This window comes from Mixophyes fleayi, chromosome 1 (assembly GCF_038048845.1).
Source record: "Mixophyes fleayi isolate aMixFle1 chromosome 1, aMixFle1.hap1, whole genome shotgun sequence".
Classification (NCBI taxonomy): Eukaryota; Metazoa; Chordata; class Amphibia; order Anura; family Limnodynastidae; genus Mixophyes; species Mixophyes fleayi.
In genome coordinates this window covers 354,354,679-354,378,151 of record NC_134402.1, presented here as the reverse complement: position 1 = coordinate 354,378,151, position 23,473 = coordinate 354,354,679, and the positions used below count along the sequence as shown (strand labels likewise).

At 38.5% G+C, this 23,473-nt stretch overlaps 1 protein-coding gene across 5 annotated transcripts in view; it reads right to left on the bottom strand.

Annotated features, from left to right (window-relative positions):
- The window catches only part of CCDC92 (coiled-coil domain containing 92), a 28,613-nt gene extending 7,342 nt beyond the window's left edge, over positions 1 to 21,271 (bottom strand). The window contains exons 1-3 of one of the 5 annotated variants that reach the window (XM_075177147.1): positions 21,000 to 21,271; positions 5,666 to 5,836; positions 3,043 to 3,084 (exon numbers count right to left, since the gene is read on the bottom strand). In XM_075177147.1, the coding sequence (XP_075033248.1) occupies positions 3,043 to 3,084; positions 5,666 to 5,795 (172 nt within the window). In that variant the 5' untranslated portion in view covers positions 5,796 to 5,836; positions 21,000 to 21,271. Of the gene's footprint in view, positions 1 to 3,042; positions 3,085 to 5,665; positions 5,837 to 18,212; positions 18,508 to 18,826; positions 18,921 to 20,999 lie in introns of those variants that run through there. The other 4 variants (XM_075177155.1, XM_075177181.1, XM_075177171.1 and 1 more) reach the window with 4 other exon arrangements.
- Between the last annotated feature and the right edge of the window lie 2,202 nt (positions 21,272 to 23,473).

The window sequence follows — 23,473 nt, the reverse complement described above, 5'->3', positions numbered from 1 at the left end:
TAACTTGATTTATAAATCATTCATAGCATAGAAAGCTCTATTTCAGAGTGTTTGTGCTTTTTCCACTTATTTTCTAATTTCAGTACCCTGGGATAAATTAACAAGAGTTAAAGGCAGAGACTAACACCCATGTATATATAAACTGTTTCCTTGATAGTAAGTTGAGTCCTTTTACATATAAGATCACCCCCACAATTGCCCAACCTTGGACAATGTTTGAATATTTGAGCAAATGAAGGATCCAGTGGTTTAAATTATTATTAGGACACCCAGTGCCGATTAATTAATATTTAATAATCTCTGTGGGGACTGGAGTGCCTCTTCTGTTTCGTTTTCTTCCTTTTTTTTCTGATCCTTTAGATACATATGAGAGAGCACCCCATCTGTATATGGTAACGGAATTAGCCTATAATTAACAGATGTTAGTCTTCCTTGTGTGCGACCACACTTTTGTGTTTTGATGTGCTATATAAATACATGATCATCGATCTATGAATCTCTTGCCCTAAAATGTCTAGAAAGCTTCCATGGTCATTGTTTGAGCACTTGCAGTATGTATGTAAATATTAACTTGACCCCTTTGAACTGTCTTTTTTCTGTTTCTAGGATTCGCTCTATATACTTGTGGCAGCAAATGTAATTAAAGATACACAATGTACAACTAAAGGTAGGATTGAGACTCTGGCCATTTAAACCTGGGCACACATGAAAGATACACGATTCATAGCTCCCCAGGACTCTAACTGCAAATCAGTTTTTCTTGCTGTCATTACTATGATTATTACACTTATTGATATAGTGCCAGGATATGTGGCAGCACTTTACAGATGGGAAGTATGTTCTTATTTTTGTATGTTCTCCCAGTGTTTGTCTGAGTTTCCTCTGGGTGCTCCAGTTTTCTCCCACAGTCCAAACACATAAAGGTAGGTTAATTGGCTTCTGACAAAAATGGGTCTTGATGTGTGTGCTAGGCTATTAGACTTTAAGCTCCAGTGGTTCAAGGACTGATGTGAATGATTACATATTCTCTATACAGTGCTGCGTAATATGATTGGCACTATATAAATAAAAGACAGTAATAAGGTTAAGTGCCAGATATTATGACTGAGGGGTCAATTTATTATCATGTGGCGATAAGGCTGATTTTTTTCAATCTCCACTTATTGTGGCAGTAAGAAATACCCTATCTCCGGCCAGTGTGGGGGGATATGTGTACTGTTGACCCGGATAGCCGGTTCCTGCATGTGCAGGCTAAGCTTGCCTCTGTCAAAGCAAAACACCTGTTTTCACCCTATGATAACTATGGGCCTGATTCATTAAGGATCTTAACTTGAGAAACTTCTTATTTCAGTCTCCTGGACAAAACCATGTTACAATGCAAGGGGTGCAAACTAGAATTCTGTTTTGCACATAAGTTAAATACTGACTGTTTTTTCATGTAGCACACAAATATCAACTTTAAATTTCAGTGTACAAATAAGCTATCAAGTATTTGTGTGCTACATGAAAAACAGTCAGTATTTAACTTATACCCAGAGCAAACACTGGGAGAACATACAAAAATGAGAACATACTTCCCATCTGTAAAGTGCTGCCACAGGAGACTGAAATAAGAAGTTTCTCAAGTTAAGATCCTTAATGAATCAGGCCCTATGTCCCTAAGTAAGGAAGTGGCATTAGGACAAATTACACTGTGAAAAAGTAGTAATTCTACTTTGGATAGAAACAGTAAAACTGATTTATATGTTAGCTAGGCGTAGCTTGGATACAAAATAATTGTTGTGCGTTAGACATGCGTTGAAGCCTTATAGGAATTCCAAACTTAAACAAGATCAAGTACATGATTACATATTACATTACCTTCCTGCGCATTAAAAAAACAGAGACATTAGGATTTGGTTGGTCATTACTTAAGAATCTGGCTACTCGTGAACCTGAATCTTACTTTTATTTGTGCAACAAATCACAAATTGGGGTCACAATTATTTCTTTTTGGAAAATTCTGGACCCTGCTGTTCATTGATTCTCCAGAGCCTACAGACTACAGTTGCTGGTTGTCAACATGGATAATCAGCTCTTTTAACAACCAGCATCTGCAGGAGTTTTAAAAATAGATGAGCACAATTGTGATGAAAGGTCACGCAAATTGAAGTTTACAGCACAACAGGCTATACAGAGATGTGAAGTGTCGGCTATACAATCTATTCCACTTTTGCTCACAAGTCTGCAGAATGATCATTTTGCATTGTATTTACATTCACATTACTTTCAATTTTACGAATTTATAGTCTATGAATAGAGCAGGACATCCATTCGTTCTGTTGTGTGGTGTATTTCTGGTAGAACTGGAAACACTTAAAACCCAATTCTGCTGGCAAAATTTGGAGCAAAATGCAGAACGCAGATAATATTCTGCACAGACATTTTGAATATTTTGATTAACTCTACATTTAATCTCAAGACTGGGGCATCCCTGAACTGCAGGCATCAGCAGACGGGAGATTCTCTCAAACAATGGGATCCAAATAATGTGTTTTATAGGGCTGGCAAGTAACATCAACATCAATACAGCTTTCATTACTGTGTATTGAAAGAGGCCATGAGCTGATATTATACAACACTAAATAGCCATGGACTTTATATTAAATATATTAATAAATTAACGGCACTCTCATGCACAAGCAAGAAAATGAAAGGCTTGAAGGAATGTTAGTGGAGGCCTGAAAGATATGTCCCTACAAAGAAAACAGTGTGTGGATTGTGGATTCTGTGCTGGCACAGACTCCACAGCCTTCCATTGTCCTCAGCCTCTCATAGATCTCTACTTGTATATCAGGTTCATGCACACAGGGAACATATTGCTCCAGCAAAGAAACGATTCCTTGTTTGTTTGAGTCATATAATGGAGATTAGCTTAACTGAGACCATGGCAGCCATTGTTAAAATATTGCTGTTACGAAGGACAAGAGACATATTTATAAACGTAACATACATACAAAACATACTCCTATAGTATACGATCCATTACTCAGCTGTTCTTACCTGTCTGGTCCGAACTTTTAAGAGTCAGTTCATATGTCAGATCTGAGGAGAAAAAAGATGAATAAACATATAATATTAAACATAAAATTATATCCAGCTTCACCTTGACAAATCCTGACTATCTGTGAAAGCCCAATTTTCTGCAAGAAGGTTAATAACCTGACACTGGCCGCTGCCTTTCTCACCCACTCTCTATTCATGGATAATTTAATTTAATAATCTATTCAAAAACTGCTAAAAAAAAACTCCACACCCACCCAGGCACAAAGCCATTCACAATAAACAAATAAACCTGTAATACAGCCATCTGAGATTAAATCATAGAGTTTAATAAACAGTATTTACTTTACTTCGTTTTGGATAATTCATTAGATAGGAACTTAGTCAGTTCTTTTTAAAATATAGACTGTGACTATCTATATTATAGTGTCACAGCCACAGAAATAGAATGATCTCCTGATCAGACCATGTAGTAGTCTAGACACAGCATTCAGCTTAGATTGTTTCATAATACAAATAAAGTTCTGCTCTTCTAGGCAATGGTTGTCTATCATTCATTTACACTCTATACTTCTATAAAGATGTATTATGTATATAAAGCCTTAAATAGAAATGATCAGAAAACAAACCTCAAAATATTATGTTAAATAGACAACAAGTGAACAAGAGACATCTACAAACAACCTTGGAGACTTAGGGCCTGATTCACAAATACTTGATAGCTTATTTGTACACTGAAATTTAAAGTTGATATTTGTGTGCTACATGAAAAAACAGTCAGTATTTAACTTATGTGCAAAACAGAATACTAATTTGCACCCCTTGCATTGTAACATGGTTTTGTCCAGGAGACTAAAATAAGAAGTTTCTTAAGTTAAGATCCTTAATGAATCAGACCCTAAGTACACATGCAGGTTTTTCATCTTTTATGATGACCTATTTTTTTCTTTAATGTACCCACCTTTAGTAGTAAGCATAAGACTTACAGGGTGAAGATGGCAGCAGCTCCAGAAGGAATGAGCTGGGTGTATCAGCATTTCTTGCTGATTGTAAACTAGCTGCACCAGATTATACACCCATGTGGAAAAACAAGATTTGTGTGCTAACTATTCAAAGGGATGGAGACTGTATATGTAGGGGGTAATCCCAGTAAAGTGCATCCCAACTATCCCAATTTAGGCGGGACAATCTCAATTTGAGGGCTTGGTCCTGCTGTCTTGACCTTGGTCACCCCTGAACCACTGTTCTGCGAGTTAGGAGAATGAGGCTTCCATTGTGATGTGGTTACGCCCCCCTTTCCCTGTTTGCCCCAATTGAAGGATGCAAAGTTGGGAAGTGTGAAAGCACATTTATATATGCACAATGTAATTACATCATATAAATAAGGGTGAAAGGAAGTGAAGACAGACGGAACTGCTCCTTTACTCCAATTACTTGTTTAATACATAAATGAGGCTCCAAAGAGTTGTAATTAATTGAGGTTGTGGTCCTAAAGTGATATCAGACAGTTCTTTGAAGTAATGTTATTACAGTCCTGGCATGTACATTATAGACCATTATAGATCATAGATTGCAATTCTACAAATGGTCTCTCAAAGTGACTACACCGCAATACTTAAAAAAAACATGGTTGTATGTGAATGGGTTTAAATGGGTACAAAAGGTTAGTAATTATATTCAAAATCCTCTCTCCCTCCAATAGCTGGTCCCTGGCAAAGCTCCAAGTATACTGTCTGTAGGTTTTTTCATTTATTCAGATGACTGCAGGGTACGGCTTTAGTGGTAACACCTGGGCTAGGTGGTAAGGGCCTGTAAAATGGGGACTCAGTCGTTTCTAGTTATACCAAGGGCTCCATTTCTGCAAGTTACCAGAAATTGTAAATGGAAATGAATAATACAATATAATGAATCCTTTAAATCTCAGTATAGTTAACACTGCAGCAGGCTGCCAGTAATGAACAATGACCCAAACTGTTATTTTTAGGTTGTGAGGACAGGTGTAATACCAGCGTGTGCCATCCGTTCTACTGCCTGACATGACATACGGCTGTACATGCTGAGGGAGAGCCAGCACTGTAGAAAATGAATGCATCCTATATCCTTGATTTGTCCTAGTCAGGTGTTATAGGCTGTGCAGATACAAACATTATACTCAGAAGACAGAACTGAAAATAGAGATTATTGATCTATGTAACAATAAGATGTTGTGTACACACAGAGATCACTGAAATCTGATCAAACATGCAGGTTGTATTCTTCCCAGCTTTCTGTATTAAGTATGTGGGCATCAGTTTTGCATACAGGCCAATTATCTCTGTTTAATGTGTTGTCTATAGGCCCCATATTGAATGTAATAGATGTCACAAAATGCCTGTGTGTATATTATTGAATCACACTTTCTGGACATTCTCATGCAGCCCAGTTCTCAGAAGAAATGATTCATAATGTCCAGATTGTGATGACAGTACCAGACCAGTTCTGTGCAACTGATGGCCTACTAGGCTAAAGTGACTAATTGTCGTCCGGCCCTCCACAACATTGGCAACTCATACGGAATCCTTTACACCTTAAAGGAATTTTGTGCACTACATGTAATTAAAGCACATGTGTTTGAGACTATTACCTGTGCAATGCTGCTGTAGCCGTCGGATTTCGGCGTGCAAGCCTTTGAGTGTGTTGGCATGTTCCTGCTGTAGAAATAACAGATTCTTCTGAGCGCTTTGTAGCTGATTCTCCAGGTTAGAAGTGGCCATGTTGGTTTTCACTCTTCAGGAGAGAGCTAGGTGTCAGCCTGCTGTAGAAATCTATGATCAGTTTTTAACTTAACTGATGTAGAAACATATACAATATACGTATGCATACTGCAAATTTGAGAAGATAATATCCCTACTATGACACACACCACAACATACAGAGTAATCTATACCAGGCATGTCAAACTGAAATGACACTGATAATTAGGTCAAACTCAGTGATGGGCCAGATTAGTCCTATGGAGGGCCAGGCACATTCTTTTGAAAGAAATACTTAATTTCTTTAAGGGTTCACAAACCAGTTATTGTAATTATACTTCCCTAAAGATTATTGCAATTTAACCCTAATTTTATATAACAACACCATGCATGCCCACCTGCAAAACAATATGAGGAATTCACCCAAAGCGACTTGGACAGCTTAGAATTCCAGGTGGCGCAAATAAGTAAATACTTAAGGGAGGGATTCAAATGCCCCCCAAACAACAGTTAGATATGAATATTTTATGCTAAGAGACCTACATACAGCACTGAAACCACAAACATCACATTGTGCCCAACATCTTCTATAACAGTGATGGGCAGCCTGATATACTTTAAGGGCCTCATATGTGGCCCTCCAACCTTCAAAAGGGCCACACATTGCCCTTAGTTTCAAGTCCCAAAATTCAACCACTATAGAAAGAGGTTATTTCCCTGATCCCCACACCATCACCAGCACAACAGTCCCATGTAACCCAAAATGTATTCTACTTCCCTTGCAAATCCCAGATGTTCTCAAATACACACATAAGTTGATCAGGTACGTCATAAGCATGGTCACGTACCAAATAGCGACCTTGTGGTAAAAGCTACAAAGCTACACACCTTCAATGGCAGTGGTATGTAACTGCATATGGCACACATACCAGATGGAATACATCCCTGCGGGAGTCCTCTGTATCTTTCCATAAAGTATGGGCTCCCTGTTCTCTCTTCACAACCAGCCCATGCTTAACTTTTTATCTGAAATTTTTTCTGGAGCACCCCATCCTTCTGCTTTACAACCAACTACAGCCTTTTCCCAAGGTGCCCACCAAAGTGGACTTACCCCTTCATCTTTCCCTGCCCTAATAAACTGTTTCCTCCGAAACCCTTCTTCATCCCTGGCTCCAAGTCATCTCCTTCCTATGTCAAACAAAAAGTTGGCACCGCTAGTCTTCATCTTAGCTTACAGCCTTGGTTTTACCTTTATTGTTACTATTATATATCTCGTGATTTTCAGTATTGTTGTTACCCTTTCTGTCCATAGAGACTATACTTAGATTGCAGTTTCAGTTACTTGATGTGCTTTCGATGCTTTCAATAAACTAAAAATATATATATATTCAGGAAAGGGATATTGTAATAGCTTTGGCACAAGTCAGGGTATTCACTCTCACAGTGACATGTGTGGAGAGTGCTCCTGTGAGAATGGGAAATCCTTCATTTTTAACATCAAAATATTTCCAGACAGGGGAAGAGAGAATAGGAAAATATATTATTATACTTCTCTATCTATATCTATAAAATGGAAACTATGAAATGCTTTTCTAACATGTCTAATAGCAATGTAAGATATAGTTGAATGACCCAATGAGGTGTTTATTATAAGGTCCAGGCTAAGATACATATCTCCACCCAAAATTAAAGTATCCTGTCTAATCATGTTCAATCTAACACCTACCTGGTTGATATTTGGACCATAAACATTTCTATCTGTGTAGAGTGCACCCAGAATAGGTTGCCCTTATGAAATTAAATCTATGAATAAAATATCTTCATTCATTAAATGTAAAAAATGGACAGTCTTTATGAAAAGCTATTGTGGCACTCCTTGGTTTAGTGTCCAGATAATTACCATTTGGGTGAATTTATGGGTGGGCAACCTAGGGACAGAACTGTGTTTACAAAGGGCTTATTGAAGTAACAGGATGTAGGATAATTTATCTGATTCCGAAGTTTGCACCTTTTAATTAGTGATCCTAGACACTTAACATTACATGACACTATAGAATTTGCCCATTTAGATGAACAATCATAAAAAAGAGCAATTAGTAAATAAGAACTATCACTGACAACACAGGAAAGATGGTGACATAATAGCAAAAGGAAAACAATATATCAATCCAAACATATATACCAATAGGAAGCTGACCTTTTTGAGAGTTCCAGTATCTACCAGATGGGACATTGTAATTACTCAGTATGACTTCTCAAAACAAATTATGGGTGAAGCATAACCTCATGAGAATCTGTAGAAACAATCAACCATGAGGTTTTGGACCCACCAATAATCCAAGTTAATATCATGAAACCAATTCCAATGTTTACAGCAGGTGACAATGGTGTTAGCGCCACTATGGATACAAGAGTTCATGTCTGAACCATCAACATTACTGTTTGTAGTAATGTACATTTAAGATCTATACATTCCCAGAAGTAAACCCATTCAGGCGAGTAGTTTGGAGTGTGTCTGTTGCCCACCAGCAACTAGTCTACTGGCTGAATATTGGGCTTGTTGAGGCGTTCAATCAGGAAGACAGTAGGGAGTTTGACTACCCATGCAATACATCAAATTTGTTGGGATAAAAAATCCATAGCCTGTTGTGTGGACTGAAACTGGACTTGTACATCTGTAGGTTATCGCCTTATTACTGGTCGACTGGATCCTTATGGATCACTTTAGATATGAAAGAAAGTTTCATGCCACAGTTTTTGACCATTCTGAAGATTGTAAAATTGCATAAAACTCTTGAAGATAAAGAACTGTATTACAGATAAAAAACTGTATTACACAGACTGGAGTAACAGAGCTTAAGATGGACAGTGCAGTGTGATAAAGTTGTTTACTGTAGCAATCTGTAGCCCTAAGTCATACCATGGTTGTGGCTGGGAGACATCCACCACTGCCTATGTGAAAGCCCCTGCAGTGTGCCCTTGGAGGGCCAATCTGATAAAATACTGGGGGACTTCCAGTTCTAGTATAAAAGCAAATACCCTATAGTCTAAACCGCGTCTGTTTTTCCGACACATCTGGCTGTTTAGCACAATGTCAATTGCAAGCTAGCAGCTTCCCTGAATAGCATCTCTAGCATTTGCAAAACCATTGTTGTAACCCGTGATGGAAGAGGAGCAATCTACAGTGGTATGTCATTCTGCTTCTTCTCCTACTGCTTTCATTGTAACCCTATCAAATTCCACTCGCTCACATTTTCCATACCGTCACATATAAATTTTCACTTTGACCACTGGTTGTAACAATATTTCTATTGCCTCTGCTGTCACCAACATTTAATAATGGAAATGTTGCCACCATTTTTGCAGTTCAAATAAGATAACAGTTTCCCTCAGTGTGACAGAAAGAATATTTCATCTGCTTCCATTGGGAGAGGTTTCCTGCTTCCTTAAGTCTAATGTGGAGAAGCAGATTTCTGTTACCCACATAGTACAGCTGTTGTAATTTGAAGACATAACATTCATTGAACTTGTCAATTTCGAGGTGCTGCAGGCTATAAATATAGCCAAGATGTAGAGGCCAAAGAGGATTATCATCAGTTACTTTCTAACAGCTGGTTAATCATCAAGCTGAAACTTAACTTCATTAACCTATCAATTAATTTGTGACCAGGCAAATTTGGTTTTGAAAGTAGATCTCTGTAAATTGTATTGTACATAGCTAAAGTGTTTCATTTGACGTTGCTAAAGATAGCCACACATTTGCAGATAAAACTAATTCATCTAGATTGCAGAACAACTGGATTTGTGGCTAATTTGGCCACACATATTTTGGGCCTAACTGCAGTGCACAGATCTGATCACAAGTGGCCCCATGCAGAGCGGGTAGGCAATAACTGCACACACACTAATGTAGTTAACAGCAGACGGGATTTACCTGCATACCAGTAAAAAAAAACCTATCAGTTCTGATCAGCAAATCCACATGGTTTCTGGCAGTCAGAATCGCTGCGTGTGCAGACAGCACCAGTGGTAAATTTTACTGAATAGCTTATTTCTGCACACAGCTTCCTGTGAGACAGGCAAATATGGAATTGTGGGTTTGAAACTATATAACAATTAACATTAACTATAATCAGGGCTGGATTAAGGGAAGGGAGGCTCCCAGGCTAAGGGTACTGTGAGGGCCCCCCCTCCACCATGTGGTCCCCCCACCCAGGAGGCCCCATCCCGTGACCTTACCTCCTTCCGTTGTTCCACTCCCTGTAGTGCTTCCTCGGCGTCCTGTACTGCGCGCCGCTAGGTGCTACAGTGACAGCAGGCAGCTAACAGCATAACATTTTCTGTTAGCTGCCTGCCATTCTCCTTGAACAGGTGACAGTCGGAGCCGGGTATGGGATCTCCCCCGATCCGATGAATGTCGGCGGGCCCCCAAGCTGCCCTGCGGCCACTGGGCTGTAGCCCCTTTAGCCCCATTGTTAATCCGACTCTGACTATAATCATAACAGTGTTATAGTATGCTTATACCTATTGCAACACCCTAGTGTAGCAAGTGAGAAAGCAGTGCAATTCTGTGCAGTTAGTCTGTCTATAGAACTTCCTACTTTACCATGATGGCTATACTATCTGCTACCTTTAGTTTATTCAGTAGAAATAAAGAAATTAGAAATATTTTTTTTTTTTTTAAAGTAAGTCATACTGTTAATCAGAAAAGAGTTACAAATATTAACAAAGCAATTTAGTAATAATCAATGTAAGACAGAATTATGTCAATGGTCAATTGTATTCATAATATAAAATAATTGCCATATTTCTGTATTCATTGCTGAACTATTAAGGTGCACTGTTATAAATGGATCAGGAAGCAGGTGTTTGGGAACTGCTGCCAATAACTGTTGCATGTTTTAACTGATTGTATATTATGCTGTACACAAATAATAGATGAGCTGTTTAGAAATCATGACAATAGAACAGTATTATTTCAGTAGCAATAAATTTGTCTCATTTGTACACATTTCACATGAAATGTTTTTTTTTTTTTTTTTAACATAAATCAATGTGGCAGACTATAAAAAAACACTTTCCCTTGTTTTACTTTCCCTAATATTAATGATTTATAATTCTGCACTACCATGGCAACCACAGTCATATGGCACATGATGTAGAGAGGCTTTGGAATGCCCCGTCTGAGCTTTGTTTGTACCAATGATGGGGCAATCTGATACACTTTGGGGGCCACATAGTGTAGCCCTCAAAACTTCAATAAGGATGCACATTAGCCTTAATCTCAGTAATAAATTAAAATAATACATATAATCAAAGAAACAGTCCCTTTCTGTAATAACATATCAGCATGCATTTTAAACAAGTGTTACAAAAAGCGGACAATAAAGCTGGAGGCTGCAGATGAAGGTTTGGAGGGCTGTCTGTTGCCCATCACTGGTCCTTACTGTAACCTCCTACTTCTCCCCCTCTGCCATCACATGACATGCTGAGAGCTGGGAGTCTGTGTCTGTGTAGCGGCCTGGCTGTGACTGTGTCTGGTAGACATTTTTGTTTCCCAACAAGAAAGCTTTTGAAAAGGAGATAATGATTTGTATGAGGATAGTTAAATATAATGCATGCTTATAAGGTAATTAACTTGCTATTTAAAGAAAGAAAATCTTGTATATGGGATTGGTGCGCTAATAAACAGCACAATATAAATTATGTAAATGCAGCAATTTGTTTTGTGTGGTGACTATTTGTGGTATTCTGGGCCGATGGTAATGACCATGCTGGAAAAGGTGAAAATGTCTCTTCAACTCCTACTTCTATCACTTTTGAGCCACCAACTTAATTACTTACAACCTTCATTCTCCTAAAATACAGCTTGTTCCCGCATCTTGCATGCCTTAATATAGTCTAGAAAGAAGTAGGACATTGGAATGTGTCACTTTTGAGTGTTTTAATGTTTTTATTACATTGGTCAAAGTGCCCCATCTAAAGTGCACCCAGAAGGTGCAAAGGGCACCCTACTGAGAGTATAGGCCAAGGCCTAGCTCTCACATCCTCTGATATAAGAAACAAGTGATTCTACACGGAGGAAAATGATTGGTGACTGGTTGCTAAACAGGGCAATGCTCTCCTAAAACTTTAAAATAGCTGTGCATGTGGGTGCATAACTAAGTGCCTAGGGCGCACTCTGCAAGGAACATCCTATTCACCCAGCTCCTGTAATCAGAAGATGCATTCTATGTGTCACACTCTATTTTCTATTACATTGGTAGAATTGAGCTTCAAAACGTCTCAGGCCCCATTATCAACAACGCTTATGCTTTGCTACCCCCGGAAAAGCACAAAAAATGTGCAGTCCCCACCCCCTTCATTTGTCAGTGGATGGAACATGCAGCACATTCATTCACATAACATCCAGTTAGCAAACAACACCCCAATTAACCCCCATCCATCAAGCCAGGAACATTCACTCAAAAATATCTGTACAGCAGAGTTGCATTTTTGCAGCTTCATAAATGACCCATTATTTCTTTGTAAAACTTAGCATTCGCCATTGAAAATGTGGTGACATCTTATACTAATGAGACCTAATTACACATCAAAACTGGAATAATATGTATATGTAACAATCATCCCAATCTCACTGTGTTGGATTGATCAGCACCTCTCAGCATTGACATGTCATCCATTTATTCAGATAAAGTCCTATTGCTACAACCTCCATGTAAAGTTTATTGAAGTCTTGCTTGAATCAACCCTGCTCAGGTGTGTATTACCTATTAAAGGATTACAATGTAATCTATGTATAAATAGCTGTTAAGACATTAAAGAGTGCCTACTCCACAGTACCCACTTAACCCTTGACCAGTAAGATGAACTGAATCTGAGGTGTGTCTTGTTAATGATTCTCATCATAGTATTTAGGCCCACAGTTACTAGAACACAAAATTTCAGATGCCTACTCCACTTCGGCCTGTGCCCACATTACAGTAGACGTATATAGCCATATTATAGCCTTATATAGCCATATTGTATTCGCCTTGTATCCCGACATTATATGTATTAAACATTGTCCCCTACTAACCATTGCAGTAGACTGTAACCATTTAGAACAGTGTTTCTCAACTCCAGTCCTCAGGACCCACTAACAGTGCAGGATTGCCAGGTGACCAGTGAAATAATTATACCACCTGCTACATTTTGGCAGTCAGTAATGAAAACACCTGTGCTCCAGCAAGGAGATATGGAAAACATGTACTGTTAGGGGGTCCTGAGGACTGGAGTTGAGAAACACTGATTTAGAACAAGCGCCCAGCATCTATACCAGCATCTCTAATGGTGACCACAGCTGCACTACTACAGTGAAAACCTGGTTATGATGGCGCTATGCTCACGTGACTCAGGTACATTACACAGGCTGCACCCATGATAGATATGTCAGTGCAAAGGACGTATAAATGCAATAAACCAGACTGGACAATCTGCTTCAAAATAGAGGATGGGGAAACATTCTGGATGGACAGCAGACTCCGTCAGGAAGGACATATTCCAGTAACAAGGGCATATTTATGTCTTTCTATTGAAAGGCAAGCTATAACTGATGCTGGTCACCGGGCTCATCTTAACGCTTGGCTTGGGTACCGAACTACAAGATCAATGTCCAATCTGACCACATACTGCCATGGGGACAAGTGTCCAGATTCTGGTGTCACTTAGGCCCGATAGTGGTATTGGCATAGGCCAATAGTGGTCACGATAAATAATCCAAAGGATTTGTATGTATTCTTATAAGGCATCCGGCTTATTTGGGGGCTAAACATACTGCAATACCAGGACAACTGTCTGATATTGTTTCTGATATTACAGCGTGTGGGACTAGCTTTAAAACTGCTTTACTACAGCTGTTTACTGCAACTGATTCTGTCATTGACTTTAAAGGGCCATTAAACCTAAAATACAATTTGCTTTATTTAAAAGGGCTAGTAACATTCACAAATATATAAGAACACATTTTAAAAGCTTATCAGAAACAAACATATTTTACATAAAGTTGTGATGGTGGGGAGGACATATTTATCCAATGAGCACCTGTGTTTAAGACTATAGAGTGGCACAGACGGTGGTCATTTCTCCACCTGAAATGGCTAGTGGCAGCAAACAAGCCACTAACTGGTTACCAAATGTACAATATCACATTTCTTATCTTCCAGCAAGGTGTAGGATGTTTGTGAATGTGTTAGTAGCACTTTTGTATGACGTAACTTGTATATTGGGCTTAGTGGTCCTTAAAAACAAAATAAAGCATGATCATCTCCATTCACAAGACACATCAAAATACGTTATCCTGTTGCATGTGATCTATGTGAGAAGGCTGTGTCAACACATTTTTGGCAACTATTAATGAGAGCCTGGCCCTATGCTAGACATGTATTATAACGTATGTGTTCTAATGCAGTTGTAACATCAATTCAGACTATACAATAATCCCTGCTGAATAAACCAGGGTACTATAATTGCTAAAGGATGCCCAATGCAAACGATTTGAATAAATATATTGTAAGGAGAGAAATTATGTCTTATAACCAGCAGATTTCATATTTACTTTGGATTGTTCATGGGGAAGTCATGATATAAAACTCCTCTTCAGAACAGTAATTGCAGTAGTGATACATGCAGGCTGTATGGTACATTGCTCATGTACAAAAAATGTCACAGCGAAGCACCACCATGGAACAATTTGTATTATTCAATTCTGTTTTCAATAGATATGATAAAAATCACAGTGTGAGCTTTCAAATTATTCTAGTTAATCACTGTTCAATCAACATCACCACTCACAATAAATTTATCATTGTATTAGGAATGAGTGCCACTGAGCCACCCTCTAGCTAATCCTAGAATCTGAGTGTCATCTTAAAGGACAAATGTTGAGAAGACAAGTACTGTTTTTTGGTAAAAAAAAAAGAAAGAAGTAAACATCATGAACGACAGTTGTGAAAACTGTTGCACGTCTAATTGTGAAAATAAGTATTGTAACTCACAGGAAGCAATCATATTCCGAAGGTATTCAAACTGCAAAATATGTGGGTGTTTCATACATTTCAATGTGCGCGAATGTGCCTAATGGTCCATGTCATGTGTAACAAGTAGCACACTCACAGCTTGCCTTCATTACGGACTTGGTCTGCCACTTCTAGGTTTGTGGGTACGGTGGCAGTTTCATCCTGCTACTAATTTAGGACCATCTCCTTCATTCATTTCAACTCCCTTTTCCTCCTGAAATATTGCACAGATTAAACTAATTGATGTCTTAAATGAATCAGGAAAGTGAGGGGACATCGGAATGGTCTTATTAATTGTGCCATTATTGGCTGTTTTTATTACATTGGTTGAAGTGTCCCTAGAAATGTGCTTTCTCATAGAATATGTGTCTGGGAGACCCCTTGTAAAGTATAGCCTCGGGCCTGGCTTGCAGCACCTCGGAAGACATGCTGAAATCAAGCCCTTTTGTTGGAAGAAAAATGTCCCTTAAAGCTTCTTCTTCACCATTTAAATCTCAGTTAAATCACATCACAGAAAACAAACCCTACTTTTTGCTTTTGAGTGCAAAATAAAGAACATTTATGCAGCTGGACCACACTCGGTAAGGAACAATAAATGCAAATACCACCACCTCGGCCCGCAATACACGGTCATTGCCATAAAACAGGGGCAATTGTGCAGAAAGAGGTGAGTGTCATCACAAATGTAAATTACCCTGTCATTGTTCTAGAGCAGTTTAGAAAAAATAAAGCATGTCTGATTAATTTGCTTATGGCTGCAGAACTTTTTTGTACAGTTACCTTGACACGAGATTCCATAAATGGCCCAGCATATATTACATTTATATTTTGGTGTTGTGTAAACAAACAAAAAAGTGACAGTTTTTATGTTGTTTGTTTAGAAATAGTAAGGAAAACAACCATCAATGCATTATTGCACTTATTAGACAGGAGCTACCACAGTGCTCGACCAAAGTAAAATGAAATATCAAAGCTATGTGAAAAAGGTAAATCATTTACTTGTCATTGACAGGTAACAACAGTGAAGCAGCAATCCAGCTTAAAAGTTTTTTTTAAATAGCAAGTACCTTTTAAGCATACTCCTGATTTGTCATTTTTCCTAGCTATCCTCTTACAAATTATTATCTCCATTTCAAAATACTTTATTGACTAACAAACAGACTCACAAACTCTCAGCATATCATGTGACAGCAGAAGGGAGGAAAGAGGATGTCACAATGCAGACAGAGCTCAGACGGAGTTTCAAAGCCTCTCTGCTCACTGCATCATATGCCATGTTACTGTGGTTGCCATAGTAATCCAAAACCATAAATCATTAATAGCAGCCTGAAGGACAAACAAATCAAGGGAAATGGTAAATATCTATATTCTTCTTTTGCCTGTCACAGTGATTTAGGTTAAAAAAAAAAACACACTTAGATTTTTCATGGAATTGCTGTTTGTAGAATCCCTAGATACATGAGCAGCATTAGTTTTATGCAATTTTAAACCTATACTTATAAAGTCTTGCAGAGCTTTTTGGGCTTATTGACTTCAAATAGCCAATTGATCCATTCTACTGCTTTCATACTACAGGTGAACTGTTCAGAAATCTAAAATACTTGTATTACTTTGCGATACATGGTAGCAATAGTCTGATACGATGTTATCAAAATGCTTGACATTATTGTGCAGCTATTTTGCTCGATTGCTCTCTAAAGTAATCATAGTATTTGTTATGGAAAATTACTGATGTATCTATTGCTCTTGTTAAAATGTTTTTTTATTTGAATGATATTGACAAATGAATCTACTCTGGTGTAACAATAATTTATACCATGATTAAAGAAGACAAGATTTTTAGTTGTGCAACATTTTATAAATGGTGCAATCATCATAATGTTGTTATGTCCCTGTGTATACTGTACAAATCTTTACAAAAAAGGATTTCATTGCAGGGCAATACTTATCCAAATGACCTTTGTTGAACGCTAAAATGAAAGGGAGGAAACTGTAGAGAGCATGAAATCCTATGATAACCATAGGTCTGTGTTCTTAAGGGTGTGTCTTAGAGCAAAGTGCTCTGTGCAGAACAATGGTACACTGACAGCTGACATAATAGATTTGGTTCTCCTAGACACACACTGCGTTTTAAAGATTCACTTGTTTTTTGTTTTTGATTTTTATAACCAATCAATATGATGATCTGACTGATTTATGAAGCCACGCTCTGGCTGACCAAAAGCTACTGCGTTGATACGGATGATGGAGGGGAATAAAATATAACTGCTTTAAAAAGTCATACTTTTTCTTTGCGCACCAATTAAATAATAGCATTACTGAAACCATGTATACTGACATACTACAAATATAACTGTTATTAATAAATAGAAGCCATACAAAGCAGTATTTTAAATTGTTTAGAACAAGAACAGACCATGGATTGTAGAGCAGTGCAATTGTTATATGCTCTTTTCACAGATAAAAGATTAACTGTGCAAACAAATTAACCTACAATTCCAGGCAAATCTAAAATCACACCTTAGTGATATTGTGAATTTGCCAGAATTTTAACATAAATTTTTTTTTTGGGGAGGGGGGGACTGACACAAAATCTGCCTTGATAGTGACTATTTTTGGCAAACAAGATGAAGTAATCAACAAAGTAATCTCCCAAGGAGATATGGACATGGCATTAGCTGCAAACCAAGTTTAACTCAGAACAATTCACTGCCACAATGGAAACTGGAACGTCTTGCATTTGTAATCTAAAACTTTTTCTGGTTTTATTATTTCAAGGTAACCTACAGATGGCACCGCTGATATCACTGTCTACTTCCCAGACAAGAGGGTTGACCATAAGGACAAATCACTACACCCTATATTCTCTTCAGGAGTAAGTAATTTCACTGTAAAAATGGAAAGTCCCTGAAATAGCCACAAAAGCTGACCCAGTTTCTTGCAGCTGAGTTATCCTTCTGAGGAGATGCTCTACAATTGAACTAAACAAAAGAATGCCTTGTGGCAGTGGTGGCATTACAAACAGGGCACAAGGGCATGCATTAACAGAGCAAAGTAACAGACAATAGAGAATGTTGAGAAGGATGGTCAGGTACTGTAGCTCTAATGATAGGTTATAATCAGAATGACAATGGATCACTTTACTGGCATTGTGCACAGTGAGAAACGCAGGTAATTACAAAACATTATAACACATACACACAGCATCCCCTCCACAGAAAAGTGAACAAATTAGGAAGGTACCATTCTAGACACATAGTTTAACATCTGCAATGCGGACCATCTGATCTTCAGCCACATTCCTTATCAAAATACCGGTAGCCTAAAGAGGATTAATCACTGTTAGTAAATCCCTACACATTACCTCTGCAGGAAAACTCACCCTATAGATTTCAGCACCACGTGTAAAGGGTCAGCTCATGAGGAAGTGCAGCGCTGCTGATCACACATTGGAAGGGGTGACAGGTACTGTCTGTATGCAGACACAGGCTCTGCAACGTGTCCCCGCCCTATCACACAGAGATCACGGCAGGATGATGCTACCAAGCCCCTAGTCCTCTTGTGATCAGCGGAGGAAAACGCCCTTCTCATCCCGGGGGTATGATATGGATCGTTTATTTCAAGGCGATGCCCCGCATACTGATGACGAGAGATGGGAGGGTGGGAAGATGACACTGCCCCTCCCTTCAGAACCAGATCAAAGGTATAACTAACCAGCAGATCCACCACTGCTGAATTACATCCGTTCACAAGATATCTACAGACAGATCTGATCCCAATATACATAAATAAGACGATACCAATGTCATCAGTACGACTACAAAGGGATTTCCAGAAGTTCAAGGATATGCACAGCATACAGTATACAGTATCTGCATTTAAATCCACTAGCTGCATACTATACACATCATATGAATGATATGTGGTCCATATATACACAATATAGAATTACTCAGCATCTGAGAACTGAACAACCCGCGGATAGTCACGTCTTACCGGGAATGATATGTTAGTTATCGGACACACACTGCAGAATGCACCAACTTTGTGCCAACTGATGCCATACAGATACCCTGCGCAGCTCTATGGGTTCTCTGGCAAATCATAGCAAGTGCAAGATACATCAGACAATAGGAGAGGACGCTAGAACGAGGTTGTCATTCCAATAACTAGTCACCAGGCTGACATCATAGTTGCAGAATAAAGTACATTCTATATTACATCATAGAACCAGTGGGACCGGTATCCCCGCTCCCTGTATATGCTGGACAGCATTGTATTACACTCTGCAGCACTCATACGTTATGAACAGTTCCTGGCTGTGTACAATGCGATCCGCAATCGTGTGTTTGGCCCGGTATCTATACTTCAACAGAAAGAGCATTAGATGAGACTATCAAACTACTGTGAAAATACCAATGTATTTAGCATTACGATTATTTATGTAACATTTACCAATAAATGTGTAAAAGGTTACCAGGAATACTATATTCAAAATATATCTTTTATTTTGCTGTGCAAAATTACAATTTAAATGCTGCAATTACTTGATCAAAAAAGAATGCTATAGTTTGGTGGTATGTATCACTATTATTATGATGTCACTTGTGTTTAGTATATTATTGTCTTTGGGCAATCATTGTCACAAACTAACTTCTTTATGGATTTCACTAGAAACAGTTACAAAAAGGAACAGGCCTCCATAATGCAAAGGTTGAAACAGTGTTAAAAACACGAACTATAATGAAATATTTCATGCAATTAACCAATTAAATAAACTGTAAAGTACAGTTATATTTAGCTGCATGCATGCCATGGAAAATATACTGTCATAATAGTTTCTTTAAAACGAGTATGTGTTTTTCTTAATAGGGTATCTTACAAGTTTCCAATTATTACTAATACCAGTATGTATATACGTTATGAGTAAAATATGTTATTGCCTGTGCACACTAGTTACCCATCAATGGTTATGTTTACCTTTCCGTATTGGAGATCAACCGATAACGCTACAAATGCATTCCATTAAGACTTTTATTTACACTTTTTACTAATAATATGCAGATCATTAGTTCGGTCATTTTGAAAGATATCTACAGCAAAAATTACAATGCCACCTCCTGCCTCCTAACAATTAGATGTGGGGGTGTCCCATCCAGTTGCTGCCTAGTCATAGGTCAACTCGCCTATTGTGGGAGGGTATAGAAGTCCTAAATTTAAGTGATCTGACACTTCCTTTGTCTACACTCTGATTGGATGAGGTCCAACCATCCACTGAGCTCTCTCAGCACTAGAATGCATTGAGGTGTCAGATCGCTTACATTTTAAGTTCTCATGCCGAATATATTACACCAGATCCCCAATTTGCACTATTTGGGGGAGGGGTGTTACACTACAATTTTAATCTGGTGTTGTTTTTCTTTCTCACTCTTGTAACCGGACAGAAAACAATCATTCTTAAGAGATCATCTATAGAGAGGATAATAGTCCACGCCTTTAAGACATTATATTACAAAGGTGACGTTTCAAAGACACATTATGTGCATGTAAGCTATTGTTAGTTTCCAACAATAGTAGGAAGAAATATGAAGGAGGGGGAATGGCAGAAAAACAAGACAATATTTTATAAATAAAACAACAAGGCTACACAGTAGGGATAAATAAGAGCATACAATGTAGTATACCGACATAGATTATAACAAAATAAATATTAAACAATTGATGGGGAAGTGAAATCCTAGAGAAACATAATCACATCAAATAGATTAATCAGTTTAATTACAGGGCAATGCTCTAGATAAGTTGAAACGTACTAAGCAGATTTTGCTATAACATTGCCAGCAATCAGTTGAAATATTTAAAAGTGCCTATATATCTTCATATATAACAAACTACGCCAACTGCAGCATTAATATAGCCAATGTCCCAAAATTATAAAAATGCATGGTTTGACGGTAGTCTATATATACATGTAAGAGTCATCACATCAGAAAATAAGTTAGTAATATACCCTGTGTTACATAATCATTCCCATACATGTGGGATACAGTTTATCACCTGGAAACATACATACAGAGCACACATAGACTACTGTGCAGTGCAGTGACACAGTACATGATGTTATAAAGCCGTGCAGGGACCTGTAGATAGATATGGGAGGTATACATACACATGAAGCTGTGGGTCATGTCCGCTGGCCTGGTCCTTCTGTCCGGCTGCCTTCTCTCCTATCTCCCTGAGCTACCGGTCACAATAAAGCAATGCATGACGGGAGGCCTCCCGGAGCCTGCATGTGTCAGACGTTTGCTGTGCACCAGTCCCGGGGGTCTGATCTCTGCAGCAGTGTGAGCCCAGCACCGCTCCTGGTAATGTGTCAGTACGCCGCGGTCTACAGGAGGGCACAGGTGCAATGCGGTCACCATGGAAACGAGGTCACCCAGGAAGAGGCCAGCAGGTGTATTAACAAATGCAGCCGCTAGGGGCTCACGAGAGACCCTGGCTGGTCACAATGCTGTATGTTTATCATCATCATAATCATTTATTTATATAGTGCTAGCAGATTCCGTAGCGCATTACAATTAGGAACAAACAGTAATAAAACAATACTGGATAATACATACATACGTAGCGGTAAGACTGTACTGTTTAGTCTTGGAGTATCAGTTTAGTTGAAACAATAACATACAATAACTTCCCTGTTTCTGCTGGAATGACACTAAGGGAATAAAGAAGACACCAACTCTACAACCTTTGGGGATAAGAAAGATATTGAACTTGCAAAGGATCTCCATTTATAAAGACCTAACTACTGTTCATTGCTTTAACATACAGTGCCAGGCAGGGGCAGGCTGGACTGGGGGGCATATGCCCCCCAGCCTGTCCTATAATGGGCTACCTTAGGCTGGCACACTGGGCTTGCATTTTTTTCTCCTTTAAAATGCTCCTAATAGGCAGCTAAGTCGGGTTTTGTCCCCCGGGCTAAACTTTGCCAGCCCTCCCCTGGTGCCAGGCTCTACTTTTTTTTTTTTCTTTCTGTATACCGTTTGTAAAGTATAACAGAGTCTACCATTATAAACAGCTATTTATAGGAGCTAATCACTCTGGAATAAAACACAGGACTGCACGCAAAGTGGCATGCGTAGCGTTATCGGTAAGGTGATTTTTAGAATTTTTAGGGAATTCACCAAATTTAAACGTAAATCATTATAAAAAATAGAGGTTTTTTTTTCATAACTTTGTCAGAAATAAACTTTAGCCACCTAAACTAAAAACTCCTAGAAACGTTATCCATGAAACTTGTCAATAGAAAAGTATTTTGCTAGACTGTGTGCTTTTGAGGCGTAATGGAGGTTTCTAACATTTATCACTATGCCAAAGTGTCAAATTTAACATTGAAGTCAGTGTGAAGAGAGCCATGATGCAAGACAGTTGTAGCTTCTAATGCTGCCCTCTCACCCTGTGTTAAAATAGAATTATTAAAGTAAAGGGCCTCTTTCATGAGAAACCCCCTGCACTCACCCCATTAGTAAATCAAATGAATGAATAGCTAGTGGCTATTATTATTATTATTATTACCATTTATTTATATAACGCAGAATATACAAAGGCTATAGATGGCGCTGCTCTAGAAAAAAGGTCTACAATGCTGCACAGAATAGCAGGGGATGTCCCACCCCTACATACAACAATATACACAAATAATACTGGCGCGTAATATGACCTGATAATAGAATAGGGATGTAGTGGATGAGGAAATGACAAAAGAAGTTATGGATATAGAGTAAATAAAAATCGTAATTTATATAACAGTTTTAAAAAACACAATAGCCAGTGCACTGGTGTAATGACAAATGATGTAACAAATATGACCAGACATAGATTGTAACATAATCATATAGGTTGACTGGCTGAGCAGCTGCAACCATACTGTAACATGCAGTCCTATATGACCAGAGTGCATGCAAACAAATGGTATTCTGTTAATATATGAGATAATCAGGAGGGTTTAGAAGACAAAACTTTAGTTAACATATAAAAATGAATCCCTCCTAGGATTCATATAAAGAGTTCCAGAGGAATAGTTTTGTGGACCAAGTTGAAATGAACACTCCTTTGAAAAGAGTAGCGCATCTGCGCAGTTGTTTCTTAATTAGATATGTCGGGATGACATGCGATAAGTTCTATCCAAAGAAGTGAAAATGCGAGGCAGATTTTCACTCACACTTTGTCGATGGTATGTTAAAAGAGGGTCTTACCAGTGCTGTGCTGGCGTCCCGTGACGATTTTCGGCTCACTAGTGGTTATCCGGTGTAAAACGACCTCTCAATGGGCTCTCCAGCGAGCGAGTGAACGTAGCGTTCATCTATGTGGTCGCGCATGCGTGGATGAGTCTTGATCGTCTGGATGTGTAAAAACGAGTTCGTAGTTACAATGTTTAAAATCAAGATAAAAATAGAAAAATAAGGGCTTATAGCCAACGCGTTTCACCCGTCATGCGGGCTTCCTCAGGGATGTGTAATATTGATCACTGATAAAGGTCCGTTATAAATCCTCTTAAATTTGAAGGCGTGGTTTGAAATCATGTGAGTTTAACAGCTGATTCGAATCACAGCTGATTTATGTTCAATGAAGGAACTTCAAAAC